General features: G+C 39.2%; 1 protein-coding gene across 1 annotated transcript; it reads left to right on the top strand.

The window, feature by feature from the left end:
• Positions 1 to 547: 547 nt before the first annotated feature.
• Positions 548 to 19,475, top strand: LOC147855600 (uncharacterized). Its single transcript, XM_087330028.1, has 9 exons — positions 548 to 1,277; positions 1,500 to 1,634; positions 14,539 to 14,922; positions 15,248 to 15,352; positions 16,276 to 16,416; positions 18,362 to 18,565; positions 18,641 to 18,739; positions 18,993 to 19,104; positions 19,228 to 19,475. Exons 1-9 carry the CDS (start codon positions 648 to 650, stop codon positions 19,281 to 19,283), a joined length of 1,866 nt encoding a protein of 621 aa, XP_087186154.1. The 5' UTR covers positions 548 to 647; the 3' UTR covers positions 19,284 to 19,475.
• The last annotated feature ends 946 nt before the right edge of the window (positions 19,476 to 20,421 follow it).

Below are 20,421 nucleotides of genomic sequence, written 5' to 3'. Positions count from 1 at the left end.
AGCTTCTCAGGAAATTCTCTATCACTTATGTACATACCTAAGAATTGAGAATCAGAATCAAAGAAAATTCTCTATCACTTACGTACATACATATGTACATACCTAAGAATTCAGAATCAAAGACCCTAAACCTAAAAAAGCTTGTCAAGGAAATAAACTCTGTTACTTATGTACATAATGTACATATATGAGATATGTATGTACTGAAGAAGAAGAAGAAGAAGAAGTCTCCTCTGGGTTCTCTCTATTTTGTTTTTTGTTGTATGTATGTATGTATGTATGTATGTATGTATGTATGTATGTATGTATGTATGTGTACATACAAATATGTACTGAAGAAGAAGAAGAAGAAGAAGAAGAAGAAGAAGACCTCCTCTGCAACGCGTCAGAGTCTGTCTCTCTGTCTCTGTCTCTGTCTCTGCTTCTGCCTCTGGATTGATCGATTGAGCGCGCGCCTTAGATCAGGCCGTGCCACTGTCTGCACTCCTCCCGCCTCCACCATTTCTACTGTAGATGACCCTTTTGAATGCCACTGGAGCTTCTTCTTCTTGCTCCTCCTCCTCCCTCTCCCCCGCCTGATTCTGATTCTGATTCTGATTCATGCCTGGAGTACTCAGTGGATGACGACAGAAGGACCCTAGAAGAAGATGAGTGCAGAAACCATCTGCAGCAGTAGCACTAATCTCCATCTCCATCTCCAGCAGCAGCAGCAGCAGCAGCCATCGCCTCCTCCTGCTCCTTTGAACCGCACCAGAAACAGCAGCAGCAGCCTCCTTCGTGTGAGACGAGAGCCGTTCGAGTATGGTTTGCTTCCCCTCCCTATGCTTATCTTTCCCGATCCCACCACTGCACTGAGAGAGATTCGCTCAAAGTTCATCTCCTCGGATATCTCTGAAGCAGCAGCAGCAGAAGAAGAAGAAGAAGAAGAGGAAGAAGAATTAGGACATCACCTTCCTCTTTCTCCACATCACATAGATGCTGATGGATTAGCACACATCTTGGACTTATCGGATGAGGAAGCTCTCCTCGTTCTGGAAACCCTAACTTCCGTGCTTCCTGACACTCCTCCTTTTTCTGAGAAAGGCACCCCGACTTCTTCTTCCGTAGGAAAACCTGCTCCAGTAATCTGCTTGGATGATCTGATTCTGTTCCTGTACATTCAGGGCTATAAGAAGCCCCCAATTCGGCCTCATAAAGCTGCAGCAGCATCAGTGGCTGAAGTGTGGCCATCTACTTCAGCTTTTGATAGACTGATCTCTACATTATCACCCCTCCAAGTGAGTCATTTGGATCTCCTTTGGGGAATCACAACCTCAATTATTGAATTGATGATGAAACTATTATTCAATATTTAAAGTTTTAAATTTTTGATAGATTTGGTAATGATAAAGAAGGAAAGAGGTGTTGTGCTTCAATAATTATTTATGTGACCTGATAACTCACAAATTTCCCACCACTATTTATTGTATTCATCATCAATGCATCCTGTTTTAATACAGGTAAGGACGGGTAAGAAGAATGTACCTGCTCAAGGTGATGAGGAAGCACACATGCTGTCGTATGTACAAAGACACCTTCATGCTCTTCTCTCTCTTTTGGTAGATGCATCAATTGATGAAAATGCGGATACACAGGTTAGTTAAATATCAACATCATCTTTATCCTGAGTCCTTCATAATCTTCTAAAGGGTGGTATATATTCATATCAAATGAAACCTCTTGTATATAGGGGAAGTTTGTGGCAAAGAGCTTAAATGCTCATATTCTTCAGATCTTCTGTTCCTGGTTTTCTTCATGTGTCTACAAAAATTTAGAGTATCCATTATGTTTTTCAAGATAATATTTTATGTAATAAATTCTTGGCCATGTGTGTCTATTTTGCAGTCCAGTGTTTATAACTTCCATATGTTCACTGCAGTTTGAAAGTGTGTTTGCATTTCCCCTTTCATTCAAGGCATATATGTCTTTAGCTTTGCCACTACCATATTATTAACTTCTTTCCTCCAAGAGTTCATGATTTTAGAGAATGACACAAGCATGAAGTGGATTAATACATGAAAAATCACGAACCACCCAAAGGGTTTGACATGAAACATGCAGAATACTCAAGCCGGAAAGTTGACAGAGATACCAATTAAAAGTTTCATGTGCAAAATTTCAAGCCCACATCCTCTAACCCAATCCAAAGTTTTTTGTTGTTCCTTGCAATAAGCATTTTAAGTGGGAAATCGTTGTTGGCATTGCAAGTATCTTCCCTTCCTCCTCACACCTAGAATGTTTGTTGTGGGATATGACTCTTTCTTTCTTCCAGTATTCTTTTGTCAAAGGTAGAAACTCATTTTCAAAAACCTATGTTTCTTTCAAAATTTTCATCTGTTCTGCCTGCAAAGCACAGGCATAATAGATGTATGTTTAATAATCTGTTTATACATGTCACCTTAGTTTTACTGAAGAAATCCCTTTTTCTTTTGATAAACTGCAACAATATTGGATTATTCTCACTTGCTTGGCCAATGAGCTGGCAATAAGATAAGTAATGGAAGTGTCCAAAAAATTCTGGTTGTAATTATCCATATTACTGTAATTCTTGGTACTCCATTCCATCCAGTCATGACAATGTTAAAAGATATGGCTAAATCAGATTAAAAGAAAAAGTAGATTCAAAAATTAGCTCAGAGAAAAGAAAATTCATAGGATCTATACCTTGAAGTTGGAGTGGCAACGAACAATTGAAGTGCGCTGATGGTGAGAAAGGATGGTGCTTTACATATCTTGGATACCTCTATGAAGTTGCTATTGGGAAAAGGCTGCATTAATCTTGGATAAAGGGAGTGGCTGAGGCTTATCATTTTGTCTATTGAATGTGATGAATCGCACTGTAGATCTGCCATTATGAGCTTCTTTGATTGCGCACCAATTTTTTATTGGAATTTGTGTTTTTGGTAGAATCTTCCACCTGAGATTCTCCAAAATCACTGCTTGACACATCTGGTTGTAAATCCTTGTTGCCATAGGCTGTATGTCTTCGTGCTTTATTAATGGTTTGAACACAAAAGCCCCTCTGAAATAACCAAATGACCTAGGTGAATTCTACTTGACCTAGGCACATATGGAGCAAAATTAAGTGTATGAACTGGTGGCGTAGAACATAGAAGTGTCCAATGCCTTCCGTTAGAACATTTCTTTATTATCCTGTTATTAATTTTTTACGAGCCGATAGTTATGGCCTTTTTGCTAACTGACAATCTTCCTTTTATACGAGCTGTTAGTTATGGGCTTTTTTGGTAACTGGCAACCTTCGTTTCATGCTTTCAGTCATTCCATCTCTTGTAGTATCCTCCAATGATCTTTTACAAATGGGGCATCACGTATGTATTGATAACTATGATCTCTTTTGAAGGATCACCATTGTGCTATGTGAATTGACTCATAAGAATTTTAGTTCATGTTTGATTCATTCTGTTTCTATGTATCTTGGGAGATCTGTTACATTTTGTTAACGTGTGTCAAACTGAAAGCTGCATAATGCACGTGCAATATTCCTTAAACTTATTTGATTCCAACATAATCTTCTCTTTGGCTATGTTCCTGCGTTCCATTCGTCTCAAATTTTAATGCTAAAACTTAGTACCAGGCTGTCAACCAAGGAACATTCATCCTTCGAACCAGGGATTTAAATTGTTTATAAATTGTAAATTTTGTTAAAACTCATCATTGCCTTCATTAATTAAAACACTTAATTTTAAACAACTATAGTTATAGTATGATGAAGAGATTAACGAATTCAATTTGTTACTCTTACCTCAAGATAGATTGCCCATTTTCGAACTTCTTGAGTAAGAGAAATTTTCATTAGGTAATTTGTAGGGTTGAATTCATACATCATCCAAACCTTGATACCTTGTAGTAATTTAGATAATTAATGAACACAGATTGTATTATTCATTAATAATGAGACATTATCAATCAAAGTAAAACTTAATGAAAGAGGGAAGTTTCAATGTAAGGGTGTTATAATAAAAGTAATGTCAACTTTAGAAATAGCTGGGAGAGTTCACAATTTTATAACAAGTATGATTTATTTTTTTTCAAAAAAAAAACTCCTTCCCTTTGTTATAGAATAACAAGTATGATTTAAACTATCTATGGCAACAATTGTCCTAATAATGTGATAGATGGGTCTTTGTGTGTTGAGATTGGATCCATATCATGTTGGAGGGTGGCAGCTCCAGACCTGCACTCTCTTTCATCTTTATTAGCTCTTTTACATTCTCTCTCTTCGTAGATTCTTCTCTCTCTAGAATCTGCAACTCTTTATATGCCTTCTCTCTCTAGAATTTGCAACGCTTTAAATGCCTTCTCTCTCTCTTCCACTTTTTCCAAGATATTCCCTCTTATTCCTAGTTTATTGTACCTGTTTGGTAGTACAAGAGTCACTTAATTGCCAAACAACCATTTCACCCATTTTCCCAGTTTAATAGGCTATACCAGCCTCTTTTGTAAAGACTTCTATTTTTGTTGCTACTTACAAACAAGCTCTAGTCTTTGGCTGTGTCTATACTCTTTGTAACCATTTTTTCTACTGCTGTCTAACAGCCTTCTCACATCTTGGCTGTGTCTATTTTGTTCCTGCAACTGTTCCGCTGCTGCTATTAATAACTTTTCTCACATGGTATCAAAGCAATGAGGTCTCCATATCCTCAACCTGATTTTTTTCGCCACAGAGCACACAGACCTATCCTCTTTTATCCCTCCCTCCCAACCCTATAGAGGAGGTTCTCTTAGCAGCCACCCTCCCAACCTACAAAGGAGGCTCTTCTTTTTTCTTTTTGAGCCTCGCTTAGCATCTAGGGAGGAATAGAAAGACCCTGAGCATCTACTTACAGCTGCTGCAAATTGTCCAGTTGTAGCTCAAGAGGAGGATATCCATGGCCTCACATGCCACCATTGTTTCATCAACCATTCCTCAACTCCCCAAAGAGTCCATTTTGGATGGGAACAATTACTTGGATTGGGAATTGTAAATAAAGACCTTGTTACAATACCATCGTCTATGGAATGTAGTCAATGGTAGTGACAAGAAACCACCGGTAACTTCATCCTCTTCAACCAAATCAGTTGCTGGCTCATCTAATGTTGAGATTGAAGCTTGGCTAGATAAGGATTCTCATGGCCATGCTTTCCTCATGTTTAATATTAAACCGAGCATCGCTCGTCAATTTCAAGATACAAATGAAGAGACAGCCAATGAACTATGGGCAGCCATCAAAAAGAGGTATCATCGAGCTAATCATGCTCAAATGATAGCTATTGAGAGCCAACTAGCAAATCTCAAGGTTCATGACACTCCCAACATCATGGATCAAATAACGCAATTTGTCACTCTCCAAAAGGAACTAGTTTCTTTGGGAAGCAAGTCAACTGAAGTTGAGTTTATGCATCGTCTAATGATAAAGTTGCTTGAGTCATTCTCAGCCTTTTGTGACACAATTTCTCTTCTTCCCAACACACTTGATATGAATACATTTCTTGGCATGCTACAAGATAGAGCAACAAGGAAGAAAAGTGCACAAACTTCCAATGACACGCTTCTACATGCGAAAAGTAAAGGCAAGTGGAAGGAAAATGGCAACTCCTACAACAAACCCAATCCAAGACCGCCAAACAACCCAACCTACAAGGAGCTCACCTGTCATTATTGTGGCTACAAAGGTCACATTCAATCCAACTGTCGGAAAAAGAAAAGGGACAATGCCAAGAAATCTTCTTCTACCGAAAGTCAACCTACACCAAAATCAAACTTGGTCCACTCAGCCAAAGAAACAGTTTCCCTTGGCATTGAGGAATATTCTTCACATTGGCTGGAACAACTACCTCAACCCTTGATGAGTGGTTAGTAGACAGTGGTGCCACTACACACATGACTTATTACAAATCCATTTTGCATGATGTGAAGCCTAGCTCCTCCCAAATCTCCATAGGAGATGCCTTAAGCATCGAGGCTTCGTGTGTTGGTAATGTGTTTCTTAACACTTCTTCAAATGACAAAACCTACCGTTCTTCAAGATGTGCTACATGTGCCTCGCATCTCTACTAACCTAATTTCGGTCTACCGAATCACTAAGCAAGGTTATGGAGTCTACTTTGATAGCTCAGTTTTGGAAGTCATTGACACCAACAACCTACAAATTGTAGCTAGTGACACCAAGATGGGAGTTTAATCACCTGAAAAGTTCCCATAGCCCCTTGGGAAAATCCAAATCTCATCTTCTTCATCTTCTTCAAAGCTCTCATGCCTTGGTGGCATAAGAAGATCCCACATTGTGGCATGCTAGGTTCGGTCACCTCAACTACTATTCTCTACAAAACCTCTCCTCTTCACAACTAGTTGAGGGTCTACCTATTTTCAAAACTCCCAATACCCCATGTGTTGCTTGTTTTCATGGCAAGCAACATCCAAAGCCTTTCCCTCATGAAGCCACTCACTATGCAACATCTATCTTGGAGTTGGTGCACATCCATCTTTATGTGAAGGGTAGCATGAGGATTAGGGTTTAGGTCAACCAGAGAGGGAGAGAGTCTAAGTGAGAGACAAAGGAGGAGAGAGAGAGATGCACGTTGTCTTGGGTACAAAGAGTGTACCACTTTTTTTTGGTTTTTAGATATATATATATACAAGTCAAAATGTGCTACGAGTGCGTTCACACCTGTGCACTAATAAAGGGCACAATGGCCCTTTATTCCCAACAATGTCCCACCTAAAGGCAATGTTCCGTGAGGAGAAAAAAGAAAGAAAGAAAGTCACCTAAGTCCAAGTATGTACAAAGCTGAACTACATACATCTGTCCAACTCCCATCATCTGTCAACAATGAGCAAACCGCTCAGCTGGAAGACCCTTCGTGAGAAGATCTGCAGGATTATTATTTGTATGTACTTTGACAAGCTCAATGTTCTTGCTGTCAAGTACATCTCTGATGAAGTGATACTTCACCTGTATGTGCTTTGTCTTTGCATGAAAGATGGGATTCCGAGCTAGCATGATAACACTCTGATTGTCACAATGAAGAATAGGTAACTTTGTAATGCCAAGATCTTTCACTAGATGTGAAAGCCATAAAGCCTCCTTGCATGCCTCAGTGGCAGCAACATACTCTGCCTCTGTAGTAGACAATGCAACACACTTCTGTAGCCTGGAGATCCAAGAGACCGCTCCTCTTGTGAAAGTAAGCCACATACCCAGAAGTAGACTTTCTGCAGTCCGCGTGACCAACATAGTCCGCATCCATAAAACCAACAACAGATGCCTTCTACTTTCCAAAGCAAATGCACAAGTCCTTTGTGCCTTTGAGGTATCTCATAATACCTTTCACTGCTTCCCAATGCTTTTTGCTAGGATTTGCCATGTACCTACTAAACACTCCCATTGCAAAAGCAATATCAGGCGTGTAGCAACCATCGCATATATCAAACTGCCAACGGCTGAGGCATATGGAAACCTTATCCATTTCAGCCTTCTCATCATCAAATGTAGGGCTGTCTTCTGCACTGAGTCTCAAATATGTAGGCAATGGAAACCCAATTGTTTTCCCCCCCTCCATATTGAAACACTGCAAAACGATATACTCTTGCTGAGCTAGGAGTGCCCCTTTCAACCGGTTTCGGAGTATTTGCATGCCAAGGATGTCATTTACATCACCAAGATCCTTCATATCAAAGCTGCCATGAAGGCTATGCTTCGATGAATCCAAGGCATGAATATCCTTGCCAACAATCAACATATCATCAACATACAAAACCAAGATAATCAAGCTGCCATCTCCTGCCTTCTTGGTGTACAAGCAATGGTCCACTTGACTTCTACGAAAACCTTGAGACTGCATAAATGTATCAAATTTATGATACCATTCGCTTGATGCTTGTTTCAACCCATACAAACTCCTTTTGAGCTTACAAACCATATTCTCTTTGCCTTTAGCCACAAAACCTTCAGGCTACTGCATATTATGTCTTCATGCAGATCGCCATGTAAAAAGGCTGTCTTCACATTCATCTGTATGAGCTCCATATCTTCAGCTGCAACTAAGCCCAAAATGGTTCTTAATGCAGTCATCTTGACTACAGGAGAGAAGATCTCATCAAAATCAACTCCATATTCCTGCTTGTATCCTTTTGCAACCAATCTTGCTTTGTACTTTGGCGAGGAATCAGAAATGATCTTCATTTTATAAACCCATTTGCATGGAAGTGTTTTCTGCCCTTTAGGCAACTGCACCAAATCCCAAGTGTCATTTTTCTCAAGAGATTCCATCTCTGACAACATGGCTTTATACCATTTCTTGTTGTCCTGTCTGTCCATTGCTTCCTTGAAGCAAGACGGTTCACCACAATCAGTCACCATGACATAATCAGCCACACTGTTTGCATCAGGAACAAATCTGTTGGGCTGTCTAATAACTCTAGACGATCTCCTAACCCAATGTTCATTGTTTGGTAGCTGTTGAGCCTACAAATCATCATTTTTAACTTGCTGTCCAGCATTTCAGCCTGCAAATCATCATTTTTAACTTGCTGTCCAGCATTTCAGCCTGCAAATCATCATTTTCAACTTGCTGTTCTAGCCGATCCTGCCCATTTGGTGGCTCATCATTATGGGCAAAGGTTGGCTGATCATTTCCAGCCTCATTTTCTGCATTTGCAGGTAAGTTTGCAGCAGGTGTTTGCTGCTGTACAGCTGGCACATTTTTCTGTCTAAAAGGTATTTCTTCTCGGAATACAACCCTACATACTTCCTCGGTCTTTTCGGGTTGTTTATGCATGCGATTTTCCCGGAAGATAACATCATTGCTGCGTACTATTTTTCTTTTCTCGGGATCCCACAATCTATACCTCATTTCACCCTCGTCACTGTATCCTAGGAAAATACATTTGCAGGACTTTGGCTCAAGTTTGTTGTGTTCTTCTTTACGAATGTGCACAAAAGCCTTGCAGCCAAACACTCTCAAGTGAGCATATGAAGGTGGCTTGCCTGACCAAGCTTCTTGAGGTTTTCCCCCTCCCAAAGACCTGTTAAGTGACCGATTAATCAAGTGAGCAGCTGTCATAACAGCCTCTGCCCAAAAACCATGGGGTAACGTAGCATGAGACAGCATAGTACGAACCCTATCTTGAATAGTCCGATTCATACGCTCTGCAACTCCATTCTGGGGTGGATTATAAGGGGCAGTGAGTTCCCTCTTTATCCCTTTGCTATCACAAAATGCTTGAAAGGCCTTGGACACATATTCCCCACCATTGTTAGAGCGAAGACCCTTAAATGTCTTATCAATTTGATTCTCAACTAATGCCAAGAATGTTCGAAACTTGTCAAGCACTTTATCCTTGCTACGAATAGGGTAAACCCATGCCTTTCGTGTAGCATCATCGACAAAAGTGACTAAGTATTTCTTTCCCCCTAATGATAGCCCTAGCATCTGACATAAATCTGAATGTACTAACTCGAGCGGCGAGGTGAAGATTTCAGCGAAAGAGACTTTTTATGAGATGTTTGTACATGTTTACCATAACTACAATGATCACAATGCTCAAAATCAGCATAACGAAGACAAGGCAAGTAACCCAAACGAGAAAGTACTTTCATACCAGTTTCACTCATGTGTCCCAACCGGCCATGCCACAAAGAAACACTTGGCTGCTCGGTTATGGTAACAACATGGTCACTGACACTAGATACATGGAGAGGATATAAAGTATCACTTTTACTACCCTTGGCAATAACTCTAGATCCCTTACAAATCTTCCATTTCCCATCACCAAAGGTGGTGTGAAATCCATCGTCATCTAGCTATCCGGTGCTAATCAAGCTCTTCTTGAGCTGAGGTACATGCCGTACATGCTGAAGTGTGAAAGCAGAACCATGCTGAAACTGAAAGCAGAACCATGTTGAACCATGTTGAACCCTTTTTGCCACAATGATGGCATTCTACATCTTTACCACATGATTTACTACGCCCATAACTATCAAATTTGCCTCTCTGTTGTGACCTACCCCTAGTATGCAACGCACTAGAGGACTTATTGGATGCATTGTTTTGCCGACTCATCTCTTCCATGAGTACAAAACTCTCTACATCGGCATAAAGAAGCATCATATTTGAATTGCTCATAGCAGTCTTGAAAGTATCCCAACTTTCTGGCAAGGTGCAAAGTTAAAACGTGGCCTTAAACTCATCATCAATGATGAATTTCAAGGCAACCAGTTGGCTGAAAATGGAATTGAACTCACTCAGGTGAGTTGACATGGGTGTGCCCTCTGTCATGCGCAAATCCATAAGTTTCTTAAGCCAATAAACTTTGCAAGCTACTGTCTTTTGGGCATATAGTTCCTCTAGTCTAGTCCATATAGAATAGGCAGTGTCCAAACCTTCAATATTAAACAGCAAGGCATCAGAAATTGACAACTCAATAGTCGAGCATGCAACCTTGTTCATCTCTTGCCAATCATGGTCTATATCTGTAGGCTTTACCCCTTTGACTTTAATAGGCTTTGCATGTTTCTTTTGCAGCAGGATGTTGTAACACTGCTTTTTCCATACTGCTAAGTTATGTGCACCCTCAAGCTTCTTGATGTGCATAAGATGGCTACTATCACTATTGCCAATCGTGATTTCTTAGCCCAAAAGGAGGACCAAAACTTAAGCAAAAAAAAACGGAAACCTAGACTCTCACACAAGTGAACTAAGGTACAAACAAGTACCAACCAACCATATATAGCCACATTGGAAAAACAAAAAAGTTTAGATCTGCAGATAAATTTTCAGAGGCAATATTTGTTGTACATGCATTGTACAACACCCATGGGCAAAAAGAAATTTGATCCACACTGTCAGAGCCTACAAGATGTTCCTGTTGTACACGGACAAAAATGTGATGTGCTCTGCAGAAACAAAAACTTGCTCCGTAGAAGAAAAAAACGTGACCTGCTCTAACCTGCTCTGCTTTGCTCTGATACTAGTTTGAAGGGCAACACGAGGATTAGGGTTTAGGTCAACCAAAGAGGGAGAGAATCCGAGTGAGAGACAAAGGGAGAGAGAGAGATGCACGTTGTCTTGGGTACAAAGAGTGTACCACTTTTTTTTGGTTTATATATATATATATATATATACAAGTCAAAATCTGCTATGAGTGTGTTCACACCTGTACACTAATAAAAGGCATGATGGCCCTTTATTCCCAACATTGTGGTTCCATGAAAACCACTACTCTTGGTGGTGCACGCTACTTCATGCTTATCATTGATGATTTCTCCTGTAAGGTTTGGGTTTATTTTCTTGTAGAAAAATCTCAAGCCTTCACCAAATTTCAAGAATGGGTAGCTCTTGTGGAGAACGAGACATCAAAGAAAGTTCGAAAGATCAAATCCGACAATGGTAGAGAGTTTATCTCCCAAGCTTTCCACCATTTCTGTTCTCAACGAGGCATTGCTCACCAATTTTCTACACCCAATACTCCTCAATAAAATGGAGTTGTGGAAAGGAAGAACTGGACAATCCAAGAGATGGCTCGTACAATACTATCTCAATCTAATCTTCCTCTCTCATTTTGGGGTGAAGTTGTCAACACAACAGTCTACATCATCAAATGTTGCCCAACAAAAGCAGTTGTTGCAATGACCCCTGTAGAAGCATTTACAGGTGTAAAACCCTTAGTATCTCATTTTAAAGTCTTTGGTTGTGATGCTTACGTTCACATTTCAGATCATAAAAGGAGTAAATTTGAGTCTAAAACCAAGAAATGCAAATTTATTGGTTACAACACACAATCTAAAGTCTACAGGTTATGGGATTTAGAATCAAAGTCCCTAGTCATCTCTAGGGATGTTCATTTTGTGGAGTTTAAGCTGGATGACTCGAGGATTTCACCTAAGGTCACGGTAGAAATCCCAGCTCCTCTGGAATCTCCTATTTTAGACGAAGATGTCTCACCTTCAAGCCCCCCATCTCCTTCTACTCAACCTCTTACTTTGCCAACAATTCAAACCTCTCCCTCAACTCCACTTGTTTCCCCTCCCTCTACACACCAACTTCCACCACTTCCCAAGTGGCTTCAAGCCACCATTCGTGATGCTCATCTCTCCAATGCTGAACTTCATGAGTATACATTTGGTTCTCTGACCAACATGAAAAGAACACGTAGGTCACAACGGCCTCTTCACTCATGCAACTTTGCCTTACTGTGCATTGTTGTGCAATCACAAGAACCCACAACAACAAAAGAGGCCCTTGTTCTTCCAAAGTGGAAAGCAGCAATGGAAGTTGAACTTGATTCCATTGAGCGGAATCATACATGGGAGCTGGTCCCACAGCCTCAACATCGACAAGTCATTGGACTGAAATGGATTTTCAAGACCAGAGGAAGTTTATGTTGAACAACCTCCAAGTTTCGAGATTTCAGAGCAGAAAAACATGATCTACAGGTTACACAAAGCCTTGTATGGCTTAAAGCAAGCTCCCAAAGCTTGGCATGACAAAATTGATACCTTCTTTCTCTCACTCAGGTTTAAGCATTATTATGTTGACATCAATCTCTATGTCTTTTCCCAAGAAAATCTGCTATGCTTGATCATATTATATGTTGATGACCTTCTAATTACAAGTTCCCTTGCTTCTTAAATCAAGGAGCTCCATGTTGACCTCAAAACCACATTCGAAATAATTGATCTAGGACTTCTCCATTACTTCATAGGTTTGGAGGTCTATCAATCACATGGTGGTATCTTCCTCAGCCAACATAGGTATCATAGGCAGCTCCTTGAGACTTATGGCATGTCAAATTGCAGGCCACTCTCTTGTCCGATGGATCCTAACTCAAAGCTATATCGTGAAGATGATTCTCCCATATTTGAAGATATCACCAAATATAGACGGTTAATTGGGTCTCTTCTTCACTTAACTTACACCAGTCTTGATTTGTCCTATAGCTTGAGTATTCTCAGCCAATTCTCAAGTGCTCCGAGACAAAGATATTTGAAGATATCACCAAATATAGACGGTTAATTGGGTCTCTTCTTCACTTAACTTACACCAGTCTTGATTTGTCCTATAGCTTGAGTATTCTCAGCCAATTCTCAAGTGCTCCGAGACAAAGTCATTGGCAAGCATCTATTCGAGTTCTTAGGTACTTGGCCAACACACTCGACTATGGTCTGTCTTTTAGACGCAACATTGAGCTTGTTATCTACTCAGATGTTGATTCTAGAAGGTCCATATCTGGCTATTGTTTTATGTTAGGTTTAGGCTTGATTTCTTGAAAATCAAAGAAGCAAAAATCAGTTTCTACTTCATCAATAGAAGCTAAATATCTAGCCTACTTGGATACTTTTGTGAGTTGCTATGGTTAATGCAATTATTTTGTCACATTGATGTTTTGCAAGTCTCTCCCTATTGCAGTTTTCATTGATAGCCAAAGTGCTCGTGCCTTGGCACATAGCTCAACATTTCATGGTAGAACAATACATATTGAAGTGCACTACAATTTTGTTCATGAATTAGTGAAATCACAAGTCATCCACTTGGCATATTGTCCTACTCAAGAAAATGTGGCTGATTTATTTACTAAGCCACTTCTAAGGCAAGCCATTGATCAACTCCTCGGTCGACTCAATGTTGGACCACCGTTCTGGAACTGAGGAGGTGTTAGAGGGTGGCAGCCCCAGACTTGCACTCTCTTTCATCTTTATTATCTCTCTTTTACATTCTCTCTCTTCCTATATTCTTCTCTCTAGAATCTGCAACTCCTTAAATGCCTTCTCTCTCTTTCACTTTTTTCAAGATATTCCCTCTTATTCCTAGTTTATTGTACCTGTTTGGTAGTGCAAGAGTCACTTAACTACCAAACAACCATTCCACCCACTTTCCCCAATTTTGTATAAATAGGCTATACTAGCCTCTTTTGTAAAGACTTTTATTTTTGCTGCTACTTACAAACAAGCTCTACTCTTTGGCTGTGTCTCTACTCTTTGCAACCATTTTTTCTACTGCTGTCTAACAGCCTTCTCACATCTTGGCTGTGTCTATTTTGTTCTAACAACTGTTCCGCTACTGCTATTAACAACTTTTCTCACAATAATACCTTGACCTGTGCAGTCATGCAAATCTGCATCACTGTACTGAAATGTCATTTCAAAAACAATATGAGAGTCAAATTTAGTTCTGGAACATATTTTCAGAAACGTGCAAAAATTTAGAATCTTAATGATAATGAAAGTTCTATAATGGTATTTATCTCTATCTCTAGGTATGTAGTAGTAAGCATCATTTTTTAACAGTCTGCTTGTGGATTGAGCCCTTGTTGTCCTATCTGATGGATCAGGTAAGTCTGATACTCTTGGTTATTCTTCCGTATTGTCCCTTACAAATAGAGTAAGCTGTGTAACTTCAAACAGTTAAATAACTATCATATTGGTTCAAACTTTTGGCTTCACAAACATCAACAATTTAGTCATTATTTCTTACTGAACTCATGTTTTGCTGGCATGGTAGGTAATCTCACTTGAACAATTCAATCACCTTGGATTTCTTCTCAAATATGAAGGGAAGGACACAGAGAATGTGCTTCTCAGTCAATCCGCACCTTTTTTTGCAAATTCTGATCCTGATATGCCTGCTGCTCCAGTTACTTTGCAAGTAGTTGTTGATTGGGTGTTAGAACATGTGTCAGCTGCACCGCAACAGAGGTGTAAAGAATTTGGACCAGAGAGGGAAGTGGATGATGTAACAATGGTTGATGCTTGTGTTGGCATCCCATTATTGTCATCAACTGAAGGTGGTCTTTATGTTGGAAAGGAAGACTTGACATTTGTTGATGGTGTATCTAAAGCTTCAATTCTGAAGGATGAGAAAGACATCAACCGAGGTTCAGTCAAGGTGGGATCATTTTGAAATTCTCTATTCAAATTATTTAGTTTTTAAGGACAAGTAAGTTGTCTGTTTTTATGGTGATTTTATTCAATTGGTAGTGATTGATTGGAATAGGAGTAGGTAGATGCAATTGATATAAGGTTGGTTTTGAGGCGTACATTAGATAAAGACTTTACAAAGATAATACCTGTCTCAAACATAGTTAGCTGTAGTGAAATACTTTGATGTTATTTTTGTCTGAAACTTTATTTTCCTTGATAAGAAACTAAATTTTCTTTTAGAAATAGGCGTGTAAATTGCATTTTTTCTTTAATGCCAAATTATTGTGCAGGTTGTCAATTGTCACGACTCTGCTGTTTATGTCTTGGCTCCAATTAAGTATGCTTCTATTTATGGGTGCTCTGACTCTATCATTGTTCTTGGGGCTGTGGAAAAGGTGAGAAAAATGTGTGGTGTTATTCATTCATTTATTCAGTAGTTTTTATTTGACCTTACAAGTGGTCCACGTAAAAGATTGTGTTTTCTTTATATTTGTTTTGGCTGGAAATATGCCTCTAGCAGTGCAGCAGTGTGCCAGATATAGTCGATACTGATCGATTTGGTTTGTCATGCTTCATTGTCCTGAATAGCGCACATATATGCCATTTAATGATGTATCATTGGTTACCTGCTGAGTTGTCATCTCAGAATGAGAACCTCTACTCCCAATCCCTTAATATACAAATATTGCATTATCTCTTGACTTTTCATCTGAGAAACCATGAGAACCTGTATCCCATAATATCATTTAAACCATGAGAACCTGCAAGTAGATTAATCATTTTTGAGTTACAGATGAACTTATCATATTCCTATGGATGAGTTTGTAGAGTGTTATAAAACTGACTGTTGGTTAGATCAAAATATTCTCAAAAATTGGAGATTCCAGAACAGAAGCATGAGATGTTGTGGAAAGGTTGACAAACTTTCTTGTGAGATACGTTTACTAGAAAAAGTTTGTTATAGACGTGACAGTAACTAGTTGAGATTATGAGCTGTGTCTAGATGTACCTTTATGTTCCCGAGTTTGTCAGAGATTAGAGCCACTTGGAATCTATCGCTGACCAACTAAACCATCAAGAATCTACTCTTGAAGTGAGGGATCTTGATTACCCTGTTCTCATTATTAAATGGCTTATATAGGATACTTTTGGAGCTATATGGAAAAAACCTGCACAAAACTTCTAAATTCATTCTGTCCTTCAATGGTTTGCGTGTGCCGTAAAAGCTATTCTATACTTATAACAGTGGGCAAGTCCATGTTCCATTTATATATTTATATTTTTGCTCATTGAATTCTGCGATTATTGTTTTTGGCAGGTAGTGCGGATTGAGCATTGCGAGCGGGTGCAGCTGATTGTCTCAAGTACTCGTATATGCATTGTAAATTGTCGAGAATGTGTACTTTACATGGCAGTGAACCAAAAACCACTTATACTCGGCGAAAATCACAATTTACAGGTATTTATTTCTCCGTTGTAGAGGCTTGGCAGTATCTGTAGAGGTAGGATCTCTGCGATATACATTTGGGAGATACATAACCATTAATTGCTATGAGCATGTACATGTGTGTGTTTACAATATTTGGACATGGGTTGTGTAGTTTGGCCACTATAGTTGTTCTAATGTCATCGAAAGATGCTCAACATCTGTCCCATGAGGGTATGTCACATTGACACTAAATGTCACTTGTGTGAACATACACGAACATACATGTCTCTCCTAATGCTTGAATAGCTTCATTTACAGTCTTCATACAAATCACCATGCAAGAACATAGTCTTACATCCATCCGATGGAGCTCCAAATCAAGAGCTGCCGTGAGATCAAGGAGGGTATGAAGAGTATCCATTTTCACCTATAGATGGAATCAATTCCCTTTCTAGCAGATTGCTTCTTGGGTGATCCAGGAATCCATGGCCATCGTCTGATTCCATATCCAGACTTGTGGGATATCAGCAGTACTGGTGCCAATGAAATTGGTGGTGGGTCCTCTTCTTGTGTTGCTGGGTAGGAGGGACAAACATTTGTAATTGCAGTGTGCCACGTTGTTTGCATCAGAAATACTGCGGTGGGGTTGGCAAGTTTGGTGCATCTATGGTGGCACTATTGTTCATCAAGGATCACTTCAAGTGAGGCTGGGGGTTTTGGGGAGACAGCCCATGGTAGTCAATTATAGCAGCTGGCAGCTTGGCTGTCAAGGAGATGTACTAGGTGATTCCAAATCTAGAGTAGGACGGGAATGTGGCCATATGCTCCTTGGCTCTTGTGCCCTCATAAAACTTGTATCAAATGGATACAGCATGTCGAGCTCTTGAAAGTACAGTAGGCAAGGAGAAAAGATGGTCTAGAAACCTCAACCAACTACTAGTGGTTTCTGGGTTTGTTCTAGATTTGGCGTGTGTGGCTGCAGAAGACACTGCAGTCATTAACAATCGGCAACGGTTCGGTTTGAGAGTGTCAAAACCGAACCGGTTTGAAACTGAACCATTTAAAAATTTTGAAACCTGAACCGAACTACGAAACCATTAAACTGAACCGTTAAAACCATGGTTTCGTGGTTCGGTTTTGGTTTTCAACTTAGGTCAATTTTCAATTTTTAAATTTTTAAATATTTCATTATTTGAAATTTTCAAAGTTTTTAAGATTTTCCTAAAATGTGAGAATAAGGCCTGAAAATGAAAAGATTGTTTAAAAACAAATTTTTAAAATTAAAAAATTAAAAACCGTTTAAACCATGGTTTCTAAATGTTGAAACCAAACCGAACCGAACTGTTTAAACCGTTAAGCCGCGGTTCCATTGTCGACTGTTAGCAGTCATGTCAGTCATACACCGCTATGGTTAGTTTTAGATCTGGTCTGTTAGTACGTGCTAAGCAGCTCCCTCATGATCGCCATGTATTATTGATCCCATTGAGGTCAATGCCATAAGTTCTGTAGGTCTATTCCCAATTGGTTGCTGTCACGCTCCTGATTGTCCATACGTGGACAATGCTTTATAAACCAATTTTGCTGTTAGACTACAAGGGATGCTTGTGACATTTCAGTTAACTAGGACTTCTTGCCTCGGCCTCTTCCTATGCATCCCATGCTCTACCTGTTGACTACCTGGGCTGGTTCAGTCTTACTCTAAATTTGCTTAGGTTGCAATCTGTCATTAAGAACTTCAATTGTCATAAAGGTCCTCTGAGTCTTTCTCAGTACCTGGATAACTATTTCATTGACATAATATAGTCACTGAATTAGTTTTTTTCTGTATCAATGAGATAGCACATGTCATTTGATTGTAACATGTTTCGATCTCTTCGCCAGTTTGGCCACAAGTAGGTTTAATTTCTTGTAATATTGCTGTGGAAGCCTCTTTATTATGTTTATATTTAGTTAATGTTATACCTGTTTTTCACAGTTGGCACCGTATAATACCTTCTATCCAAGATTGGAGGCACATCTGGCTCAAGTTGGTATCAATCCAGCAGTTAATAAGTGGGACAAGTTCCTGACACTTGGAATTTTAGACCCTCATGATTCTCTTCCACATGCAGCAGGTGTTGCTGATGCAAAGGCAGAAGATGCATCACTTCTGCCACCTGATAAATACACAAACTTTGTGGTATGTATTTCTTATGCTTTTTTTCAATGAATTCAAGATATTTCATTTGTCTTACTTTAGGTTTTGTAACTGCAGATTCCTAAATGGGATCATCCTGATCCTATTGAGCAGCCGATCACAGAAGCCAATCCATTCCCATTACCGAAAGCTTACTTGGCTGCTCAGCAGCAGAAGGTATCAGTCTAGCTTGGTATATGTTACTTTGTTGCGTAAGGCGAGTCATTGGTTTGAGTGAGAGTGATAAGCTTTCAGAGTTTTGGCTTAAAATTATCGTCTTGGTGTGTGGCCCAGGTGGTTATTAGAGCTTATAAATAATACCCTCTTATATGGCACATAACTCTTGATGGTTCTTATCACCTGTATTGACTCTGCACATCACAGACTACAATTTATGAGTTATTTTTATTGAATCTTCGTTCATTTACAGAACAGAGCTGTGGACACCTTGAGACAGACCTTGAAGACTGTACCAATTGATGAGAGCAAGAGGCAAGATTTATCACAAGCTATCCATGTTCATTTTCGAGAATGGCTTTACAGTAAGTAGATTGCAATTTGGATCTGTTCCATCCATTATGGAAAGTAGTAAAGAGGGGTATTGATCCTAGATTAAAGAAATGGTTAGTTGTTAAAACATGTGTACTTAACAAGCACATTTGCAGCTTCAGGAAATATCCGTCAACTTTATGAGTTTCAAGATGCTGATAAAGAAGCTTAAAACTACGACACAGGCTGTTGTAATGGAAAACAGGTCTATTGTATGTCATACATCTAATTTAAGGGTGCACATTTTCTTTCTGGTGCAGACATTCTGCTATATTTGATATATAAGAAAAGGACAGTTAATGTGAATGACAGTAAATTTGGGAATCCATCTAGTGCACATTAATATTGACTCGATATTTTCTCTTTTTTATGCACTCACTTTTTTTCCTTCTAATCTGCGATATCTACAAGTGAAGCCCTGGGGATTGGACCCCCGTTGAGTTGTGTAGGGAACATATAGCCATGGATGACATTTCGACTGTGTACCATTTGAGAGCTATGCAATTACTCTATGAGATTAGTCTCTAAAATTGATGTAAAATTATGAAGGGGAATAAATGAAAACATTTTTTTAACCTCAAGGAAGTAGAGACATTATCATCTCTTTTTTTGTTAGTGTAAGCATAACAAATTCTTGTTCAAACTGCTGTGATCATTTAGGTAGAAGTTATCAGTGATCAAAATCTCTAATGTGATAATTCTCAAGCTTGAATTCATGTGTGCTTTGTTATTTAAATTTCATGATAGCCTACTAGAACAGGGAAAGATCATGGGTAGATGTGATGTTTAGTCATATCGTTGTCAATACAGCAAGGGCACATTGTAGCTCTTGTACCATACAATATGTTAAACTTATACATTTAATTGCCCAGAAAATAAATACACATTTAAACATCCTGATGTACTAAGAGCAATATACAGGGTTAAGTGCTGAAAAGTAAAGGTTCAAGGAGAAATGCTTGAACCAGTGTATGATGGGAAACTCAGAATTGCCTCATTTTGCTTTCTTGCCAAAGGGCAGTGATGGAATTATCATGTGCATCTAAGGGATTGAGCTCATTGCAGAAAAAAGGGTGAAATTTTATAATCATTGCATAATAGGTTCCATCTAATAGTATTTTTTTGTGTGTGGAACAAACCAAAGAATCACTTGATTACAGTTGGCATATATAACGAGAAAATTGCAAGTAACTAGAATTAAGCATTATAGTGAGGTTTGAAAGAAACTAAGAAATGTGCCTTATGCGATGCAAGATATATTCTAACTAATTATTAATCCATTGGCATCAAAGGGCAATCGAAATGAAAAA

The sequence above is a fragment of the Azolla caroliniana genome, unplaced genomic scaffold (assembly GCF_043228905.1).
Source record: "Azolla caroliniana isolate FFs.n. ecotype wild unplaced genomic scaffold, voAzoCaro1.0.p SCAF_14, whole genome shotgun sequence".
Classification (NCBI taxonomy): Eukaryota; Viridiplantae; Streptophyta; class Polypodiopsida; order Salviniales; family Salviniaceae; genus Azolla; species Azolla caroliniana.
Note: the sequence above shows the minus strand (reverse complement) of the source record. Positions and strands in the feature narration are given on the sequence as shown.